The 23,289-nt window shown below is 36.0% G+C and overlaps 1 protein-coding gene across 1 annotated transcript in view; it reads right to left on the bottom strand.

Moving 5' to 3' along the window:
* Nucleotides 1–23,289, bottom strand: part of LOC139139249 (uncharacterized) — a 44,185-nt gene that overhangs the window by 12,982 nt on the left and 7,914 nt on the right. Inside the window, exon 3 of the mRNA XM_070708093.1 lies at nucleotides 20,644–20,738. Coding sequence (XP_070564194.1) covers nucleotides 20,644–20,738 — 95 coding nt within the window. The remainder of the gene's footprint in view (nucleotides 1–20,643; nucleotides 20,739–23,289) is intronic.

Genomic DNA, 23,289 nt, shown 5'->3' with positions numbered 1-23,289 from the left:
TTACACTACAGTTAGATATCAGTCGGATCAGTATCTGCAGCAGATTTCATCACATTTAGTGAAGTTATATCGGTGTTATATGATTAATTACAAACCTTCATAAAATATGCCAATGATGCTTCCAAGTATAATTAGATATATATCAGATCAATATTTGTTGCAAGTATCATCAAGTTTGGTGCAGGAATTTCAGAGTTATCTCACTAATAACAAAAGTTCATTAAATATGCAAATGAGAAGATAATTGACATGACACTCACAGTATCATCATAATATTCTTAGATTGTCATCTGTGAAAAGTTTCATGAAATTTTGTGCAGTATTTCTTGATATAAGTCTACACTGTCATTACCATCTCCATAGGAAATCATTGTACGGAAAAAAAAGATATTGCATAACTTCATTAATATGCAAGCCACACTAACCAAAATCTAATCAGTTCTTGCAAGTAGCATATGGTACCTGTGTACCAAATCTGACTTGAATCCGTTCAGGCGTTTTTAAGTTATCGTGTAAACAGACAGACAGACAGACGGACAGACAGACAGACAGACAGACAGACAGACAGACAGACAGACAGACAGACACACACACACACACACATATATATATATATATATATATATATAATATATATATATATATATATATATATATATATATATATATATATATATAATATATATATACCTTTGTCATTGATGAGGAACCGTCTCTGAAGCATGATGGGCTGCAGTTTCAAGAAGGTTGTAGGAACTTCCTACCTTTTTCTGATCTCCGGGGTGAGTAAAAGTAAGGAAAGCATTAAATGCGGGGCAACAAGCGGCGAAATGAATGGCCAGAACAGCATTCTTTACTTGTAGTTTCTGAAAAACAATCTATCATTAACTGATATCACCGTTCAAATGCACTGTCCTCGCTAGAGCAGTAACAATGCATTTTTTCTTCAACGATGCGGCTTTTTATCTGCTATAAATTGAGGCAAAGAGGTGATAAGAGTCCTCTCCCTCGGACATAAGGCAAACTTCACAAGATTATGTAAATTTATTCCATTTTTATTGTTCTCTTCAGAAGTATTTTCAAGCATCAGAGAAGATATGTACATCTGCAAATGAAGGACGTGTGCTTGCTCCACAACCGTGACTGTCTTCATATTTAGCGTTGGCAGCGCACGGTGGTGTTAAGCTGGACGCTCACGCTCGGCATTGGCCTGGCAAAACTTTAGATAGTTATCATAATGAGCTATTAAATGCCTGTTATTTTAACATTTTAATTCTCTAGTTTTAAAATGCATATGGTAGCTATGTACACTGCGCATTTCTGTCTACCCTGTGTGTTTAATGGCTGATATTTACAAGGGACAAGCATAGTGGCTGTATTGCAATGATGTACGCCCTCTACGTGCACTCTCGAAAAAATTACCATTACGTTTATAGCAACTGCTGCTTCCATAAAGCACTATTTGTACACAGTATTGCCACTGAGTTTACAGCTCCTGCTTTGAAAACATTAAGTAAAAGCAGGGTAAAGATTAAATAGCTTTTACTTCCTCACTAATTTTTAAACAGAAACTTGTCAAAAGAGACTTATCCAAGAGCCTGTTCATATAAAAATTGTGTTCCATGTTAGTGTAAAGCTATGGTGAAATCATATTATTTGTGTTTGATACTGTTGACAAACGATTGTATCAATCTGTCGAAAATCATTCAAAAAAAGCTTAATATGCGGTATTTTATTGAAACATAATAATGCATTTGACTTTGTATCAGGTCTCATACAAAATCTACAACTACATTGTCAAAATAAGATGACAATTCATGTCTACTCTTGCCATAGAAAATCAAACCAGAAATACAAAACATCAAAAGTTGCAAAAGTTACTTTCAATTTCAATATCTGTCCTCTTACATGTTAATATTTCATTCGTCCCTTTCATGTAAAAGTATATATTTCTAAATCTTCATTTTATTGTGTTACCATGGATACTGCATCTCATCTCATCTTTCTAAAGAGAAGACAAGTCATTGTCAATGACATAGTTTCCGTCAATTAGATATATTTGTTAAAGGCCTGTGTTGGCACCAGATTGTCTCATCAGAAAATGTACCCACCAGATTACAATTTCAATGGAAAACAAAAGGCTATCACACCTCCATAATCCTCTTACAGACTTGAACAAAGGCAATTCCAGGGATTGCGAACAGTGCTTTTAATTTGTAAAATTCAGAGTATACAATATGACATCAAATCAATTCCAGCAATCGTTATCATTCAAGACATGTAAATCATGAGGTCTAAGAAAGAAACAAGTCATCGTTGATGACACAGTCCCCACTTGTTAATGGGTACTTTGATTGCAAGTCCTCAGAGAGGATAGAGTCCTCTTCATTAATTAGGTCTGTGATAAAAATACTTTGATACAGATGGCGCTCAATGGCCAAGAATGAGTTCCATGGTGATGAAAACATAAAACCAATGTAGCAACCATCCTAAAGGTCATTCATTAAATGATCAACTAGGAATTAATGAACAGGATGTTGCAAAACATTTTTGCATACTATCCTAACACTAACAGATTATCATCCATACCATATTCATAAAGTTTGATGCAGTATTTACAACACTATGAGATCAACACTATGAGATCTGTATCAAGTTTCATCAAATTTGACGTTGTATTTGTGGATATATCACTCTAATTAGGAAAGTTCAATAGATATGCGATTACAAATTAATTAAAATGACATTGATAAATGCTTTTTTTCAATGTTAAAGCAATGTGAGCTTAACATCTGTACAAAATTTCATGAAATTTGATGCAGTATTTCTTGACATAACAGCCTAATTACGAAACTTCAATAATTGACATGATACTGCTACATGACATGAAACGAGCATATGTATGAAATAGGTCAATGTCCTTGTACCAACTTTGAATGATACTGGTGGAAATATGTCTGAGTTATGGCTCTGTACATGAGAAAATCGTAACAAAATCACCACAACGCAGCGATATTTGATCTTACTGTTTAAAAAATCAACACGTATATGTATGACATAAGTCAATGTCCATGTACCAACTTTGAATAAAATCAGTTGAGACTTGCCAGATTATGGCTCTCGACATGAAAAAACCATAACAAAATTGCCATCATGTGGCCATATTGGACCATATCATGAAACCAATCGATGTACATAAGTATAACATAAGTCAATGTCCTTGTACCAACTTTGAATAAATTCGTTTGACATGTGTCTGAGTTATGGTTCTGGACATGAAAAAATCGTACAAAAATGCCACACAGTGGCCATATTGGATTGTATCACAAAACAAATCAATGTGCATATGTATGACATTGACATAGGTCAGTGTCCTTGTACTAAGTTTGAATAAAATCGGTGAATAAAATTGGTTGAGACATGCCCAAGTTTTGGCTAAGGACAAGAAAACTTGCAATAAAATGGCTGCCATGCAGCAATATTGGATCATATCATGAAACAAATTGACGTACATATATGACATAGGTTAATGTCCTTGTACCAACTTTGAATAAAATCGGTTAAGATATGCCTGAGTTATGGCTTTGTACATGAAAAAAGTCATAAATAATGGCAGCATGGCAGCCATATTGGATCGTATCACAAAACAAATTGACGTGCAAATGTATGACATTAGTCAATCTCCTTGTACCAACTTTGAATAAATTCGCTTGATACATGTCCCAGTTATGGCACTGTACATGAAAAAATCGTAACAAAATGGCTTCACAGCAGCCATATTGGAGTGTATCACAAAACAAATTGACATGCATATCTATGACATTGGTCAATGTCCTTGTACCAACTTTGATTAAAATCAGTTTAAACTGCCTGAGTTATGGCTCTGTACATGAAAAAATCGTAATAAAATGGCCGCCTGGCAGCCATATTGGATCGTATCACAAAACAAATCAACGTGCATATGTATGACATAGGTCTATGTCCTTGTACCAACTTTGAATAAAATCAGTTGAGATGTGAGTGATTTATGGCTCTGTACATGAAAAAATCGTAACAAAATGGAAGCACGGCAGCCATATTGGATCAGATCACAAAACAAATTGACGTGCATATCTATGACATTAGTCAATGTCCTTGTTCCAACTTTGAATAAAATCGGTTGAAACATGTCTGAGTTATGGCTCTCTACATGAAAAAAAACTGTAATAAAATGGCCGCCTGGCAGCCATTTTCTATTGTATCACAAAACAAATCAACGTGCATATTTATGACATAGGTCAATGTCCTTGTACCAACTTTGAATAAAATCGATTGAGAATATGCCCGAGTTATGGCTTTGTACATAAAAAATCTTAACAAAATGGCCGCACGGCAGCCATATTGGATTGTATCACAAAACAAATCAATGTGCATATCTGTGACATTGGTCAATGTCCTTGTACCAACTTTGAATAAAATCGGTTGAAATATGTCTGAGTTATGACTCTGTACATGAAAAATCGTAATTAAATGGCAGCAATGTGCATATGTATGACATATGAAGTATTCCGTGTACCAAGTTTAAATGAAATTGCTCCAGGCTTCTCTGAGATATCTGCGTGAACGGACGGATGCACAGACATGACTAAACCTATAAGTTCACCCAGACGGTGTCCATGGGGACTAACAAACAAAACAACAACAACAACAACAACACTGACAAAATCAACTGTCAGGGCATGTCTTAGCAATGGCTCTGGTCATTAAAAAATCACAAGAAAATGGATGCCTCACAAGGTGCATTTGTACACTATGTTTTATCCTTGCGCCAAGTTTGATAAGAATTGGGCCAGGAATGTCTGAGATATCTATGTGCGTAGGGTGGACAGACAGACAGATGGACAGAGCCCAATCTTAACATTCCCCCAGACTTCATCTGCAGGGACTAAAATGATACAAACATAACTAATAATTACTTATGTGTCCACGTTGATGAAATTATGAAGATGAAATTATCCATGCTCTGGCCGATGGTGGCGTTCTAACCGGTCAGTGACTTACGAACCCTGGATGACCTTTTTGGTGACCTTTACCATATGTATATTACTGAACTAATTATGCAGAAACTAAAGAGGCAAATATAGGCCCTAATAAAAGAGGATGTTCTGGACTTATTTCATTATTGGAACATCAGTGGATCACAACTATGTTTGGAATCAAGTCAAGTATACTGAACAGTCAAATGGTTTCAAGTGGTTGGAGAGAACTTTGAAGTTTCCTTGGTATTCAAATGAATTAATTATTGGCGGATGTATTTGATTAATTAGCTGTGATTGGGTGATGCGAGTATAAAAGGAGAGTCGACTATTTTGTGAAGTAAGAAGCTCCTCGGACCTGAAGAAGATAGCAGCATGTTTAGTGTGCGTCCTGTGTAACCAGCTGGTCTATTGTCTTGTCGTGAGTGGAACTTTCCAAGGCATGGGTTCAAGTGGACACGTATCAACAGGTGTCTTCAGGCAGCTACTGTGACCAAACCAGGGTGTGAGTGAAGCCCTACAACGGCAGCGTGCGTCTACCTCCAAGTGGAATTATGTTCGTGTGTGGTTATTGACCCGACAGAACAGTATTTTATGAAGTAAGTGCTGCAACACTGGTATCAATAATATGATGTAAAACTGTATGTAGAGCCTACTGAGTTTACTGTGAGTTGCAACTTGACTGCCATGAATTTGCCGACCCTTGTATTCTAATGTCCTACACTTTGAATGGTGAATACAGACAGTGTTATTGCTGTATATGAGTGGCAGTGGCGAGCAGTAAATGGTAATTGCAGACTTCAGTATTGCTGTGTATTCATGGTGATGGTGTACGGACTTGAGTATGGCTATGGTGTATTAAGTGGTAATGGTAAAAGTGTGAATATTATTGGTATTATCCGATGTCAGTATTGCTGTTTGAGCGGTAGTGTGGACGTGGTAATGGTAGACGTCAGTGTTGATAATTATCAATGGTAACTGTAGAAGTGAATATGGTCTACCGTTTATTGCTGAATCATCATAGTATCCTGTATGAAGAGGCGGCCTTTGGACTGTTCCTGTGCTGTATTAATGTCGTCGTGAACATTTTCCTATAGTTATGAATATTTTCTTTATGCCTGTAATATTTTTTTGTGTTCAATTCACGTGATACAGTATTTTTTTCGAGATATTCAATTGCCACATTTGATAACGCAATACATTCACTTGAAAAGTTCATTATATTGATTTGACTTTCAATTGAGAATATATGCAGTTTCTGTGATTTAGTTACTCATTGTATGCTGAATAAGTAACCGGAATATTGAGAAACTCCTTCTTAATATAGAATTCTGTATATTTCTTGGTATTGCATCAAATTTGAATTTCTACTGTTGCCAAGTTTGTGCATATTGAATGATTTGACTTTCAATCGAGAATATATGCAGTTTCTGTGATTTAGTTACTCATTGTATGCTGAATAAGTAACCGGAATATTGAGAAACTCCTTCTTAATATAGAATTCTGTATATTTCTTGGTATTGCATCAAATTTGAATTTCTACTGTTGCCAATTTTGTGCATATTGAATGATTTGACTTTCAATCGAGAATATATGCAGTTTCTGTGATTTCGTTACTCCTTGTATGCTGAATAAGTAACCGGAATATTGAGAAACTCCTTCTTAATATAGAATTCTGTATATTTCTTGGTATTGCATCAAATTTGAATTTCTACTGTTGCCAATTTTGTGCATATTGAATGATTTGACTTTCAATCGAGAATATATGCAGTTTCTGTGATTTCGTTACTCCTTGTATGCTGAATAAGTAACCGGAATATTGAGAAACTCCTTCTTAATATAGAATTCTGTATATTTCTTGGTATTGCATCAAATTTGAATTTCTACTGTTGCCAAGTTTGTGCATATTGAAATCAAACCACGTGTAATTGAAAAGTTCATTATATTGATTTGACTTTCAATTGAGAATATATGCAGTTTCTGGGATTTAGTTACTCATTGTATGCTGAATAAGTAACCGGAATATTGAGAAACTCCTTCTTAATGTAGAATTCTGTATATTTCTTGGTATTGCATCAAATTTGAATTTCTACTGTTGCCAAGTTTGTGCATATTGAGGTCAAACCACGTGTAATTGAAAAGTTCATTATATTGATTTGACTTTCAATTGAGAATATATGCAGTTTCTGGGATTTAGTTACTCATTGTATGCTGAATAAGTAACCGGAATATTGAGAAACTCCTTCTTAATATAGAATTCTGTATATTTCTTGGTATTGCATCAAATTTGAATTTCTACTGTTGCCAAGTTTGTGCATATTGAAGTCAAACCACGTGTAATTGAAAAGTTCATTATATTGATTTGACTTTCAATTGAGAATATATGCAGTTTCTGGGATTTAGTTACTCATTGTATGCTGAATAAGTAACCGGAATATTGAGAAACTCCTTAATATAGAATTCTGTATATTTCTTGGTATTGCATCAAATTTGAATTTACACTGTTGCAAAATATTTGTGCATAGTTAAATCATACCACGTGTAATTGAAAAGTGCATTTGAATTAATTTATATGGTTGGATATATTTATTTGCCACACTTCCAGCTATGTCGTGAAATTTTGTGAATGAACTTAATTATTGAATGTTTTCGAGGGATTATTTGTATTTTTTTGTAAGGTTTATTGTGAATTATATGTAGATGCGCATCAAAATCTGAAATTCGTTTGTTGTATATATTGTTCATGTACATTGTCTACTTCACACTATACTTTATAGATGCCAACGCCAAACCCCAGACCCAAAATAAATTATTCTATGCAACTAATTCTATTTCATAAAGTCGGGTAATAGGAAATTGGTTACATATTTGGCGCCCAACGTGGGGCCTGGGGTATTTGGAGAACAAAAGAGAATTTGTGTTGGTTAGGAGCAAGCATATTTCATTTTGTATATTGTATTTTTGTACAAGTAAATTGTGTTGCCATAGAGTTTATTGACTATTGAGATTTGCATGTAACTCAAAGTAGTATGTATGAAAAGACTTTCTATTTTTTCTTTAGAATTTATCTTATTTAAGTGAATAGGTACTTGATCAAATAGTAGTGTGAAAAATGGCTGAAGGTGGAATACCAGAACATGGGTTGATCGATGAGGCTGAACATTTGGTAGTTGACCTAGAAACCTCTGGTACACTGACTGGCCTTAGTGGTTCCAAAGTTTTAGCTGAATCAAGTGGTATTGAAAAGGGTGTTGGACGGGGACGTGGCCAGTTAAGAAGGCGGCTCACTTCATTAGATACGACACCAAAGTGGTTAACTGAAGCAGAGGAACAGCTTAAGAAAAGAAATACAATAGCTTCTGCAGAAGTTGGGTTAAGGGAGATGGAACAGTCCGTTAAACAACAGGAGTTAGAAGTGGTTAGAATGAGAGAGTTGGTGCAGAAACAAGAAAGACTTAGAGCAGAGGCTGCAGCTATGAAACGTGAACTTCAACGACTTTCGTTTGAAACAAGTACTGACGGGTATCAAAGTAGTGAGCAACGTGGACAACGTCCTGATGTAAACCAGACTAACAACATGGGTGGTAGTAATTTGCAGGAAACACCAATGTCATGGTACCAACCTCCAAAGTTAGCAACTTTTTCGGGCGATCCTGATCGAAAAGGTGACACAGACTTTGAAACCTGGAAATATGAAGTTGACTGTTTGCGACAGGATCCTACATATAGACAGACAGTGGTTAAACAAGCTGTAAGGAAGTCTCTGAAGGGTTCAGCAGCTAAAATGATAATGAATCTGCCTAAAGATGCCACATTTGAACAGATCCTAGAGAAATTAGAAATTAGCTTTGGTGAGGTTGAAACTGGAGCGATGTTACTTGAAAAAATTCTACAGCAACAACCAACAGCGAGAGGGTGAAACTGTTGCACAATATGGTAATCGACTTGAAGCTGAGATTCATACAGTCAGAAGGCGAGGTGGTATTCATCAAAACGTAATAGATGAAACTCTAAAGACTGTGTTTTGGCGTGGTCTGCGGGATGATAGAGTACATGATGTTCTTCGATCCGAGATGAGGGTTGGCGTCAGTTTCGACAAACTACTACACTTTGCGAGAAATATTGAGCAAGAAACAAAAGAGAGAATTGGTAATCCAAAGATGAAACGACAGTTATCTGGGAGGACACAGCAAGTTACAAAGTCAGCAGAAACAGATCAGCAGGAAAGAGGAGAAAACCAACTGACCCAAACTATGAAAATGATGACATTGACAGTTGAAGGAATACAAGGACTTGCAGAAACAGTAAAAGCGCAAACAGCATCTTTGCAATCTTTGGAAATGGAAGTGAAGAGAACTAATGAGCGGGTGCAAAGGCTAGAACATGAGCAGTTTCGAGGAGAGAAGTCAAGATCAAGACCACAGGGAAAACCTCTCATCTGTTACAAGTGTGGAAAAGAAGGACACATTGCAAGAGATTGCAAAAGACAAGGGAAAAACAAAGGTTCAGCAGTTGATTATATGAGAAAGGAACACCAGGATGGTGATGAGAATGAGAAACCTTCATCAGCCCATATCAACATGAGTGCAATTTATGACAGTAGAGTTGGCCGGAAATCACTCCAGTTACAACCAAAGAAAGTTGGATTGATTGGCAGTGCATTGGAAGCAAAGATATTCATTGATGGTATTGAAAGTTCATGTCTCATAGATACAGGATCACAAGTCACCACTATCAGCAAGGACTTCTATGACCAACACTTATCTCAAATTCCGATGCAAGATGCAGAGGACACCTTGATGATAAAAGGAGCAAATGATCTACCGATACCGTTTATTGGGATTGTGGAAACAGTAATGTCCTTTTCTGCTGAGGTTTTTGGTGATGACAGTGAATATATCATTCCAGCACTAGTTGTTCCCAGTAATGAGTACAATACTCAGGTACCAATCCTTGTTGGGACAAAACATGTTGGAACTTTTCCCCAGAGGAATGGTCAAAGACAGAAACCAGAAAAGGGGAAGATGTATGAGAATATCTGCAATTGGTGAAGGTGTTTTCAAGAAGTTGAATGATCGAGATAGATTTGTTGGTCCTAAAGGTAACCTTGGACATGTCAAAGCTTTACTACGTCATCCACTTCAAATAGAACCGGGACATGCAACAACCATCTGGGGACGTGCAAAGAGAGGTCCAGTTGGAGATCAATATGTGGTATCTGTCGAAAGCAATAATCTGACACAAAGTCAAGTGGCAACTAGTCCTATGGTGACAATTCTCAAGTGTCAACGTGAGAAATCCAAAGTACCTGTCTGCCTACAAAATGTATCAACAAAACCAGTGATCATCTGTCCAGGTGAAATTATTGCCAAAGTCCAATCTGTAACCTGGTTAGGGCACCCAGATGAACATCCTTGCGAAGCTGCACTAAAAGACAAACTTAGGAATGAGAATAAAATGGAAGAAAAAGTCAAAGATAGAAGACAGATTTCTGTTGCTGAAAATGTAGAGTTTGACATGTCAGAATCTCCAATTGATGATGAACAGCTGAGACAAGTGCACGAATTGCTACTTCAAAGAAAGCTGCTTTCTCATTGCATGAACATGATCTTGGCAGATGTACAGAAGAGAAACACAGAATCCGGCTTACAAATAACGAACCAATCAAGGAGCGCTTTAGGCGAATTCCTCCCGCCATGTATGAAGAAGTACGTCAAGTATTAAAAGGTATGCAGGAAAGTGGTGTTTCGTGAATCTCACAGTCCATGGGCAGCACCAATAGTGGTGGTAACCAAGAAGGGTGGAAGTACCAGATTATGTATTGATTACAGGAAGATTAATCTGCGTACAATTCGGGACTCTTATGCTCTCCCACGAATAGATGAGAGTCTGGATGCCCTGAGTAACGCTAAGTGGTTTTCATCATTAGATTTGAAATCCGGGTACTGGAAGATAGAAATGGCAGAAGATATCGAGAAAACAGCATTTGTGACACCAATGGGTTTCTGGGAGTGTACAACCATGCCAATGGGCTTAACTGGAAGTCCTGCTACATTCCAACGATGTATGGAGAAGTGTTTGGGAGATATGGTTTACAATGTATGCTTGGTGTACCTGGACGATATCATCATATTCTCCAAAACCTTTGAGGAGCACAAAGAAAGGTTAGCAATGGTGTTGGATCGACTGGAAGAGAAAGGTCTCAAACTTAAGGCTAAAAAGTGTCAACTCTTCAGACAACGTGTAAAATACTTGGGACATGTAGTCTCTGAACATGGGATAGAAACTGATCCAGATAAAATCAAGACCTTAAAAGACTGGAAAGTACCGACTAATGCTGTGGAAGTAAAGAAGTTCCTTGGATTTGCAGGTTATTATCGGAGATTTGTTAAAGGATACGCCAACATTGTCAAGCCACTGAATGAACTCACACAAGGAATGCTGCCAAAGTCTAGAAGACGAGGAAAAGTACACTCTGGTAAACTGGTCCCAAAGTTCAAATGGACAGAGATACATCAGAGGGCATTTGACACAGTCATTGAACACCTGACCAAACCACCTATCTTGGCATATGCAGACTATAGTAAGCCATTTGAAGTACACATTGATGCAAGTTTTGCAGGATTAGGTGCTATCCTTTACCAAGGAGAGAAGAAGGAGAAGAGAGTAATTATGTATGCAAGCCGTAGTCTGTCAAGAAGTGAGAAGAATTATCCAGCTCATAAGTTAGAGTTTTTGGCTCTGAAATGGGCTGTGACTGAGAAATTCCATGACTACCTTTATGGTAACAAGTTTGTTGTGGTAACCGACAACAATCCATTAACATATGTCAATACTTCTGCCAAACTCGATGCTACAGGCCACCGATGGTTGGCAGCTCTGGCAACATATCATTTCAGTTTGGTCTATAGACCAGGAACACAAAACAAAGATGCAGATGGATTATCAAGGCTCCATGAGAAGACACCAGGAAAAGTTGTTGACAACCAAATGATGGATAGAATAGAGCAGGGTGATGAAATCTCAACTACTTTGCCAACAGAGGTGGTAACAGCTATGATTCAAGTGCAACAAATCAGTCAGTCTGCTTGGATAGAAGGACTTGGATATGCCATTCCAGCAACACTAAAGGATCCTCCATCTATTCCAGGGGTACGGACATTACCAGCAGTGACAATGCAGGAATGGAAGGAATGGCAGAAAATGGATCCAGAGATTGGACGGTTGTATCAGTATGTAGAACAAAAGAAGTTACCCACAAGAGCTGAGAAAGTTAAAGAACCAGCTGCAGTAATCAGTGGTTTGAGAGAGTGGAAGAAACTGTGCTTTCGTGAAGGTGTTTTGTACAGAAGAAGGAGGGGATATGATGGGAAATGGCAGTATCAATTGGTCTTACCAAGCAAATTCCGAGGAACAGCACTTGAAGGAGTCCATGATGATGTTGGTCATTTGGGACAGGAACGTACCCTTGAACTACTTCGAAACAGATTCTACTGGCCATTTATGTCAAAGGATGTGGAACAGAAAATAAAGACATGTGAACGGTGTACAAAACGGAAACTTCAAACCAATCAGAAAGTAACAGCTCCACTTGTCAACATACAGACTACACAACCAATGGAACTAGTGTGTATGGATTATCTGACAATTGAAGATGGTAAAGGTGGTGTTGGTAACATCTTGGTGATCACAGACCATTTCACACGATATGCTGTTGCAATTCCTACAGCCAATCAGAAGGCCAAGACGACAGCTGAACATCTGTACAGACACTTTCTCATGCATTATGGGTTTCCCAAGAAACTACATTCTGATCAGGGGCGAGATTTTGAATCCAAAGTCATCAAGCAGTTATGTGAGTTTACTGGAATTGAGAAGAGTAGAACAACTCCATATCATCCCCAAGGCAACGGCCAGTGTGAACGGTTCAATCGTACATTAATTGATATGTTGGGTACACTGTCCAAAGAACAGAAGGCTAACTGGAGAAAGTATGTCGCACCTTTGGTTCATGCTTATAATTGCACTCGCAATGATAGTACAGGCTTTGCCCCTTATTTCTTGATGTATGGACGACATCCAAGATTGCCAATTGATGTTTACATGGGACTACAATCAGAAGACTCGTTTCCTGTTCATTATGACCAATATGTAGAAGATATGAAAACCAGACTAGAAGAAGCTTACAGGTTGGCAACAGAAGCAGCCAGAGGAAGAGCAGATAGAAATAAGAAGGCGTATGACAAGAATGTCAGAGATGCAGTTCTTGAACCTGGAGATATTGTTCTGGTAAAGAATGTGAACATTCGAGGGAAGCACAAAATTGCTGACCGATGGGAGTCACAACGATATAGAGTAATCAGAAGAGTTCATCCTGATGTACCGGTATATGTGGTCAAGTCAGAAGGACCCAGTGGAAAAGAGAGAACTCTCCATCGGAACCTTTTGTTGCCCTGTAGTTCACTACCAATACCTTATCTAGAACGACCTTTAAAACAGCATCAGGAGGAAAAGAAACAGGTGTTACCTAGCCAGAGGAAGACAACAGCACAACCAAGACAAGATGACGAAACAGATGAGGAAGATGAATTATGTGGTGTTCCATTGATAACTACTTTCAGGCCAAAAAGAGAGTTTCTGAGAAAGGGTGGACAGGAAGTTCAAAATATGGATGATAGAATATTGATCAAAGAGACAGAAGATACTTCACCGTCAACAGTGGCAGGCAGAGAAGTCGATACTAAAGAGCAATCACATAAAAGCAGAACTCAAGATACAGTGCAAGAAGTAATTGAGAATGGTCAGCAGACTGCCACTTCTCAGAAAGATTTGACCAGTAATATGTCAGCAGAGGCACCAGAGTTTATACCAAGAATAGTCGGATCTGAATTGGAAATTTCAACAGATAACACAAAATTGGATAATTTACATACAGGAAGGGAGACAGAAGAGGAATCCAGTAATACAGTGGAGAAAATGCAGGAAAGCAGGCAACCTGACTTGGGAAGTGAAGTTCAAGAAAGTGATATACAATTACCAAGGAGATCATCAAGGATAAGAAGACCTCCAGACAGACTAACTTATGCACATATATGTGGTGAGAAGGACCAGAGTCAAAATGGTGAAGATTTGAGAACTAAATTTGCAGAATTGGAAGCCTTGATTATTGGACAGACTCAACGAGTACTTGAATGGCGAAGAAGACTTGCCGAGGATAGAGAAGAATTGTATAGGTCGGGACGACCTTCCTCCAACCAGGGGACAGTGTAACAAGATGAAATTATCCATGCTCTGGCCGATGGTGGCGTTCTAACCGGTCAGTGACTTACGAACCCTGGATGACCTTTTTGGTGACCTTTACCATATGTATATTACTGAACTAATTATGCAGAAACTAAAGAGGCAAATATAGGCCCTAATAAAAGAGGATGTTCTGGACTTATTTCATTATTGGAACATCAGTGGATCACAACTATGTTTGGAATCAAGTCAAGTATACTGAACAGTCAAATGGTTTCAAGTGGTTGGAGAGAACTTTGAAGTTTCCTTGGTATTCAAATGAATTAATTATTGGCGGATGTATTTGATTAATTAGCTGTGATTGGGTGATGCGAGTATAAAAGGAGAGTCGACTATTTTGTGAAGGAAGAAGCGCCTCGGACCTGAAGAAGATAGCAGCATGTTTAGTGTGCGTCCTGTGTAACCAGCTGGTCTATTGTCTTGTCGTGAGTGGAACTTTCCAAGGCATGGGTTCAAGTGGACACGTATCAACAGGTGTCTTCAGGCAGCTACTGTGACCAAACCAGGGTGTGAGTGAAGCCCTACAATGGCAGCGTGCGTCTACCTCCAAGTGGAATTATGTTCGTGTGTGGTTATTGACCCGACAGAACAGTATTTTATGAAGTAAGTGCTGCAACACTGGTATCAATAATATGATGTAAAACTGTATGTAGAGCCTACTGAGTTTACTGTGAGTTGCAACTTGACTGCCATGAATTTGCCGACCATTGTATTCTAATGTCCTACACTTTGAATGGTGAATACAGACAGTGTTATTGCTGTATATGAGTGGCAGTGGCGAGCAGTAAATGGTAATTGCAGACTTCAGTATTGCTGTGTATTCATGGTGATGGTGTACGGACTTGAGTATGGCTATGGTGTATTAAGTGGTAATGGTAAAAGTGTGAATATTATTGGTATTATCCGATGTCAGTATTGCTGTTTGAGCGGTAGTGTGGACGTGGTAATGGTAGACGTCAGTGTTGATAATTATCAATGGTAACTGTAGAAGTGAATATGGTCTACCGTTTATTGCTGAATCATCATAGTATCCTGTATGAAGAGGCGGCCTTTGGACTGTTCCTGTGCTGTATTAATGTCGTCGTGAACATTTCCTATAGTTATGAATATTTTCTTTATGCCTGTAATATTTTTTTGTGTTCAATTCACGTGATACAGTATTTTTCGAGATATTCAATTGCCACATTTGATAACGCAATACATTCACCTGAGTTCATTATATTGATTTGACTTTCAATCGAGAATATATGCAGTTTCTGTGATTTAGTTACTCATTGTATGCTGAATAAGTAACCGGAATATTGAGAAACTCCTTCTTAATATAGAATTCTGTATATTTCTTGGTATTGAATCAAATTTGAATTTCTACTGTTGCCAATTTTGTGCATATTGAATGATTTGACTTTCAATCGAGAATATATGCAGTTTCTGTGATTTCGTTACTCCTTGTATGCTGAATAAGTAACCGGAATATTGAGAAACTCCTTCTTAATGTAGAATTCTGTATATTTCTTGGTATTGCATCAAATTTGAATTTCTACTGTTGCCAATTTTGTGCATATTGAATGATTTGACTTTCAATCGAGAATATATGCAGTTTCTGTGATTTCGTTACTCCTTGTATGCTGAATAAGTAACCGGAATATTGAGAAACTCCTTCTTAATATAGAATTCTGTATATTTCTTGGTATTGCATCAAATTTGAATTTCTACTGTTGCCAAGTTTGTGCATAGTTAAATCAAACCACGTGTAATTGAAAAGTTCATTATATTGATTTGACTTTCAATTGAGAATATATGCAGTTTCTGGGATTTAGTTACTCATTGTATGCTGAATAAGTAACCGGAATATTGAGAAACTCCTTCTTAATATAGAATTCTGTATATTTCTTGGTATTGCATCAAATTTGAATTTCTACTGTTGCCAAGTTTGTGCATATTGAAGTCAAACCACGTGTAATTGAAAAGTTCATTATATTGATTTGACTTTCAATTGAGAATATATGCAGTTTCTGGATTTAGTTACTCATTGTATGCTGAATAGTAACCGGAATATTGAGAAACTCCTTCTTAATATAGAATTCTGTATATTTCTTGGTATTGCATCAAATTTGAATTTCTACTGTTGCCAAGTTTGTGCATATTGAAGTCAAACCACGTGTAATTGAAAAGTTCATTATATTGATTGACTTTCAATTGAGAATATATGCAGTTTCTGGGATTTAGTTACTCATTGTATGCTGAATAAGTAACCGGAATATTGAGAAACTCCTTAATATAGAATTCTGTATATTTCTTGGTATTGCATCAACTTTGAATTTACACTGTTGCAAAATATTTGTGCATAGTTAAATCATACCACGTGTAATTGAAAAGTGCATTTGAATTAATTTATATGGTTGGATATATTTATTTGCCACACTTCCAGCTATGTCGTGAAATTTTGTGAATGAACTTAATTATTGAATGTTTTCGAGGGATTATTTGTATTTTTTTGTAAGGTTTATTGTGAATTATATGTAGATGCGCATCAAAATCTGAAATTCGTTTGTTGTATATATTGTTCATGTACATTGTCTACTTCACACTATACTTTATAGATGCCAACGCCAAACCCCAGACCCAAAATAAATTGTTCTATGCAACTAATTCTATTTCATAAAGTCGGTAATAGGAAATTGGTTACAGTTTGCTTCTCTTTCATAATACATAAGTGTACCGGTATCAACAAATAGACAAGACAGAACAAATACAAAATTGTTACTCAAACAAATGAAAACCAGATATGAACTGAATATGCTCACGTGTTTTACAACAGGTTCATTAATAGTAGTAAGCTTCACAGAACAATGAGATATATGTTATCACTATATGTAGCAGGGTTTTTTTAAAACTTCGCACAGTACTCTCAGAGTTTAATCACTAATTACAAAACTTTATTTAATATGCGAATGAGCTGTCAATTAACTTGACACTGCTCAATGCTTTATGGGACAATTAGATATCCATCAGATCAACATTTGTAGCACGTTTTATTTCATTTAATGCTGTAATTTTAGAGTAATATCACTTATTACAAAGTTCATTAAATACGCAAATAAACCCTACATTAACTTGACACTGTTCATGATTCATAGCACAATTAAATATTTATCAAGTCAATATCTGTAGCACGTTTCACCAAATTTTAGTGCCGAAATTTCAGAGTATATACCTAATTACAAAGTTTATTAAATATGCAAATGAACCCTTTATAACTTTATACTACTAAATGCTTTACAACACAGTTAGATATCTGTCCTATCAGTATGTGCAGCAGTGTTCATCACATTTGATGCAGTTATTTCGGAGTTATATGACTAATTATAAGACTTCATGGAATATGCAAATGAGCTAATTATTAACTTGACACTGCTCAATGCTTCTCAGTACAATTGGATATTTATCAGATCAACATCTGTAGCAAGTTTCATAAAATTTAATGCTTTAATTTTGGAGTAAAATCACTAATTACAAAGTTCATTAAATATGCAAATGAACCCTTAATTAACTTCACACAACTAAATGCTCTACACCCCATTAGATATCTGTCGGATCAGTATCTGCAGCAGGTTTCAGCACATTTGGTGCAGTTATATTGGAGTTATACCACTAATTACTAAACTTCATAGAATATGCAAATGACCTATTTGTTAACTTGACACTGCCAAATGCTTCTCAGTACAATTAGATATTTATCAAAACAATATCTGTACCAAATTTCACTGACTTGGGTGCTGTAATTTCAGAGTTATATACCTTATTACAAAGTTCATTAAATATGCAAATGAACCCTTAATTAATTCTACACTACTAAATGCTTTACACTACAGTTAGATATCAGTCGGATCAGTATCTGCAGCAAATTTCATCACATTTGGTGAAGTTATATCGGAGTTATATGACTAATTACAAACCTTCATAAAATATGCAAATGAGCTATTTATTAACTTGACACTGCCTAATGCTTCTAACTATAATTAGATATATATCAGATCAATATTTGTTGCAAGTATCATCAAGTTTGGTGCAGGAATTTCAGAGTTATCTCGCTAATAACAAAAGTTCATTAAATATGCAAATGAGAAGATAATTGACATGACACTCACTGTATCATCATTATGTTCTTAGATTGTCATCTGTGAAAAGTTTCATGAAATTTTGTGCAGTATTTCTTGATATATGTCTACACTGTCATTACCGTCTCCATAGGGAAACCATTGTATGGAAAAATTCGATATTGCATAACTTCATTAATATGCAAGCCACACTAACCAAAATCTAATCAGTTCTTGCAAGTACCACATGGTACCTGTATACCAAATCTGACTTGAATCCGTTCAGGCGTTTTTGAGTTATCGTGTAAACAGACAGACAGACACACACACACACACACACACTAACACCACACACACACACACACACACGGACAGACAGACAGACATCGCTATGACAATAGCCCACGTGATTACACACGTGAGCTAACAAATCAAGGAGAATGACTCTGAAAATATATACAATTGTGTTCTAGGACAGATAGTCCATTATCGAGTATGAATAGAGTTGTGAAAATAATATGGCCAAACTCTAGATGGTTTTCAGACTTTGATTTCAAACAATTGTTGCTTTCCATGACGTTCAAATCTGCACTGCGTATATGTATAAATGACTTTATCTCACCGAGGCAAACTTTCAAACATGTCCCTGTATCAACAAGTCATTGACAATGAACAATGAATTGTGATAAATGAGGCCCACATGCACAGGGAAGTTTTGCCAGAATGTTTATAAAAATAAAAATATATTATTCAAATGTGTATGAAGTTTATTAGGATTATGGTCAATTATTGCATGGAATTTTGCAGAACATTAACCATCAATTGTTTAAAGGCATATTGTTAGAATTTTTCAGATACAATTTTATGTTACATGGTCAAGATAATGTAAATAATAACAAAGGGTATGATGCAGAATCTTACCAAAATTATTTTGTTCATGATGCCAATTGTAAATAATAGTAGTAGGTATTCTTCAAAACATTTTTCAAAATTATTTTAATTCATGAAATTAGTAAAGGGGAAATTATTTCACAGAACATTTTCAATGAATATTTTATTTTCAATAGTTTTCAATTTTCATTGGAAAAAAATATTACAGATGGTTTGTTACAACAGTATGAAATTTGGAAGTAAAGATGTATATTTTTTTGTTGTTTAATGACACAAATTTAAAAAAATGAAGCTGAATTTGTGAAAATGACACACTCACGGGTAATTTTGTAGTATCAATCATGAATCATGAATTGCAATTATAATTTGGTTTTATATTTTGATAAAAATAAAGATGAAAAAGTCAAGTCACATTTTGTGGGGAAATTTGGTATTCAGGAGGATCATGACATTTAATCAATGAAAATTATTTTTTACACTTGTGAAAAAAAAGGCCAAATTTGTGATAATTATTGCATAAAATAAGGCATCTTGTGGCATTTTCATGTTATGATTTGGTTTTTTGAAGTGACAAATGACCGGGTAAGTAGGGAAATTTTGGTATAGAGGAGTCTTCCAAATTTTAACAGCAAAACATTAATTTATAACAGTTTTGAATTAGGTATTGGTAGTTCTTGTGGGAAATATTGAAGTGTGAAAGAATATTTGACAATTGATGCTTAAAATGAGGTATTATGTGGCATTGTCAGGCAGTCTGTTGGTGTTGGTACTAAACAGTGAATAAATAAAGAAATAACACAGGGAATTTGGTCAAACACATAGAAATCAATCGGGGGAAGCTTTGGTGTAAGGGAGATTCTTCAAATTTGGTCAAATAAATAGTAATATGGTAAAGTTTTGAATCGGACAGTAGTAATTTTTGTTGAAATATCAAATTTTTAAAAATTTATGAGGAGTGACATAAAAAAGTAAAAGTATGATGTGGCACTTTCAATAGAATTTTGTTTCAATATGCCAAACAATGAATAAATATACAAAAAAAGAGAGTTTATGAAAATTTTCCGAATGGTGCTCAAACACATGATATAAATTTTTGTTTGTTTAATTACAGGCAAATAATTTGTTAGAAAATATTGGGATGGCATCTTGTGTCATTTTACAAAAAATACAGTGAATAGATTTGAAATATTAACAAGAACATCATTTACAGGAAACGGTCATACTTCAAGTAAGTTTCACAAACATCACCCCTCCCAATCTTGCCCCATCTCTCATACATGTAACAATTCCAAGGCCCCATATCATTTACCCCCACATCCCAAACCACGGTACCCACCCACCTTGATCCCAGGGCTCCTGGGCAACATTCCCTATGCCGTACATAGTCCATAGACAGCACCATGTCTCTACCCTGCTGATGTTATGCATGGTGTCCCTGAAAGGAAAAGCAAAAAAATAAATATTATTGAACATCCATGATTTCATTCTCCTTACTTGCTTAATATTTGATGACTAACTGTCAACCAACTTCAACACAGGGCAATCCCAAATTAGTATTTTGTATTGATAACAATAGATTTCACTTCTATGATAGTGAGCATGCGTACGTGAGTGCTTCACGAACTCTACAACGTGTTGAAAGGTCTCAGTCAGAAAAATGTAACAACTTAGCCGGCTATTGAACCACTCTTTTTTGGGAGTGGAGATTTAGCCGACTGGTTCTGTCTCAGGCCTCTCAGCTAGGCGACTGATGCCGTATGTTGTGGGTTCGAATCCGATTGAAAACTATCCGTATATTCTTTGTTGACCCTTTGAGCTCTGTAATATTTCCCACAAAATTTAGTGCATCATTTTACCAGTTTTTATGATTTTTTTGTAATCATTTTGATAATTTTTGACTGAATGGACATCACATTTCATCAGCTACAGTTTTTCTTCAAAATTTTGGCAAAAATCTGAAAAAATATGACTGGGGTTACATTTCATAAAGGCGACAAAAATTTACTTTGGCGCTCAAATGTTTAAGTCATTACATCTGCACTATATATTTTTACTAGGAGTTCACTCTGAGCAAGTTTAAAAATACCTGATTTTATTTTAAATTCAAAAATTCACGAAACGACGGTTAATTAATACTAATCTCTAGAAATCCATCTCAGGACAGAACAATCATATAGTACATGTAAACACGAACACAACTGTTGGCAATAGTACATGTACACTGTCTCATTACAGAGTATGATTAGATCTGTTCAAGCATACAGCCAAAAACAGGATGGTTGAACAGTCTCATATACATTACGTTTACTTTTTGTAAGTCCCACACAAGTTCTGTAGTTAACACTGTAGATAAAAGAGCCGACTCATTTGAGTGAAATACCAATCATGTAACACTCCACTCCACTGTTTATCTTTGTGTGTCTATAAAAACAGATTGACATCAGTACGTTTACGTTGTATTATGGTTTGTTTGGCCAGAGTGCTGTCCTAATTAACTCCAGTCTCTACTATCAATTCAACAAGTAATTTAGCAATTCCCTTGTGTGTTCTATCCAGACACTCAAATGAGTCGGCTCTTCTTATCTACAGTGTTATCTACAAACTTGTATGCTACGTACAAAAAAGTAAACGTAATGTATATGAGACTGTCCAACCATCCTGTTTTTTGCTGTAAGCTGATCTGTCTTGCAAAGTAGCTCTAAAAACCCACTTTGGTATAATTTGATGTTCAATGTTGTGACCCAAAGTGGGCCGTAGTAATTTACCCATTTTTTGCTGACATGTTTACACACGTGAGCATATGTCGCAGCGATGTGTGTCTGTCTGTCCGTCTGTCCGTCTGTGTGTCTGTCTGTTGGTCCGATATCTCAAAAACGGCTTATCAGATCAGAATCAAATCTGGTTCACATATTCAGTTAGCAAATGGCAAGAACTGGTTAGTTTTTGGTGGGTGTGGCTTGCATACTTTTTGCTCCTTTGCATAATTAATGATTTCAGAAAAAACGGATATACATTAAAAACAACTACACACAATTTGATGAGATTTGCTACAAATGTTGATCACACCAAGATATATCAGCAGTAGGAACCATTAAGGGGTGACATGAAAGATAAATGCTAATTTGCATATTTAATGAACTTTCCTAACTAGGGATATATGTCTGATTTGACTCGATCAAAATTAACAAATCTTAGAAGAAACTATGATTTAACATTATTGAAAGTCATTAAGCGTTTTAACTTCAGCCGATTCCTAATTTGCATATTTCATGAACTTTGTTAATTAGGCATATATATTTGAAATGACTGGACCAAAGTTGATGAAACTTGCTACATGTATTGAAGCCACTGACTATGATACAACATTTTTGAAAGTCATTAAGCATTTTTACCTCAGCCAATTCCGAATTTGCATATTTCATGAACTTTCCCAATTAGGGATACATATCTGAATTAACCTGATTGTAGTTGTTGAAACTTGCTATATACATCAAAGACACTGTGATATAACACTATTGAAAGTCAAAAGACATTTTTACTTCAGCCAAAACCTAATTTGAATATTAAATGAATTTTCATAATTAGGGATATTTATCTGAATTTACTTGATCAAAATTGATGAAACTTGCTATGTACATTAAAGACACTATAATACAACATTATTGAAAGTCATCAAGCATTTTCTCTTCAGCCAATTCCTAATTTGCATATTTAATGATCTTTCCTAATTAGAGATATATATCTGAATTGACTTGACCAAAGTTGACAAAATTTGCTACATATATTACAGATACCATGATACAACATTATTGACAATCTTTAAGGTGGCGGTAAAGGCTAGAGCGTCAGTTATAAACTTCAATAAAACTATTAAAACATAAAAGTAGTCAACATTCTCTGTGGAATAAAAAAAAACTAGACATTTGGGGTCATAGGCATTGCAGAGTTATAGCCCGTTGAAACTTCTGAAAAACTGACCAAATAAG

The sequence above is a fragment of the Ptychodera flava genome, chromosome 8 (genome assembly GCF_041260155.1).
Source record: "Ptychodera flava strain L36383 chromosome 8, AS_Pfla_20210202, whole genome shotgun sequence".
NCBI classification, from domain to species: Eukaryota; Metazoa; Hemichordata; class Enteropneusta; family Ptychoderidae; genus Ptychodera; species Ptychodera flava.
Note: the sequence above shows the minus strand (reverse complement) of the source record. Positions and strands in the feature narration are given on the sequence as shown.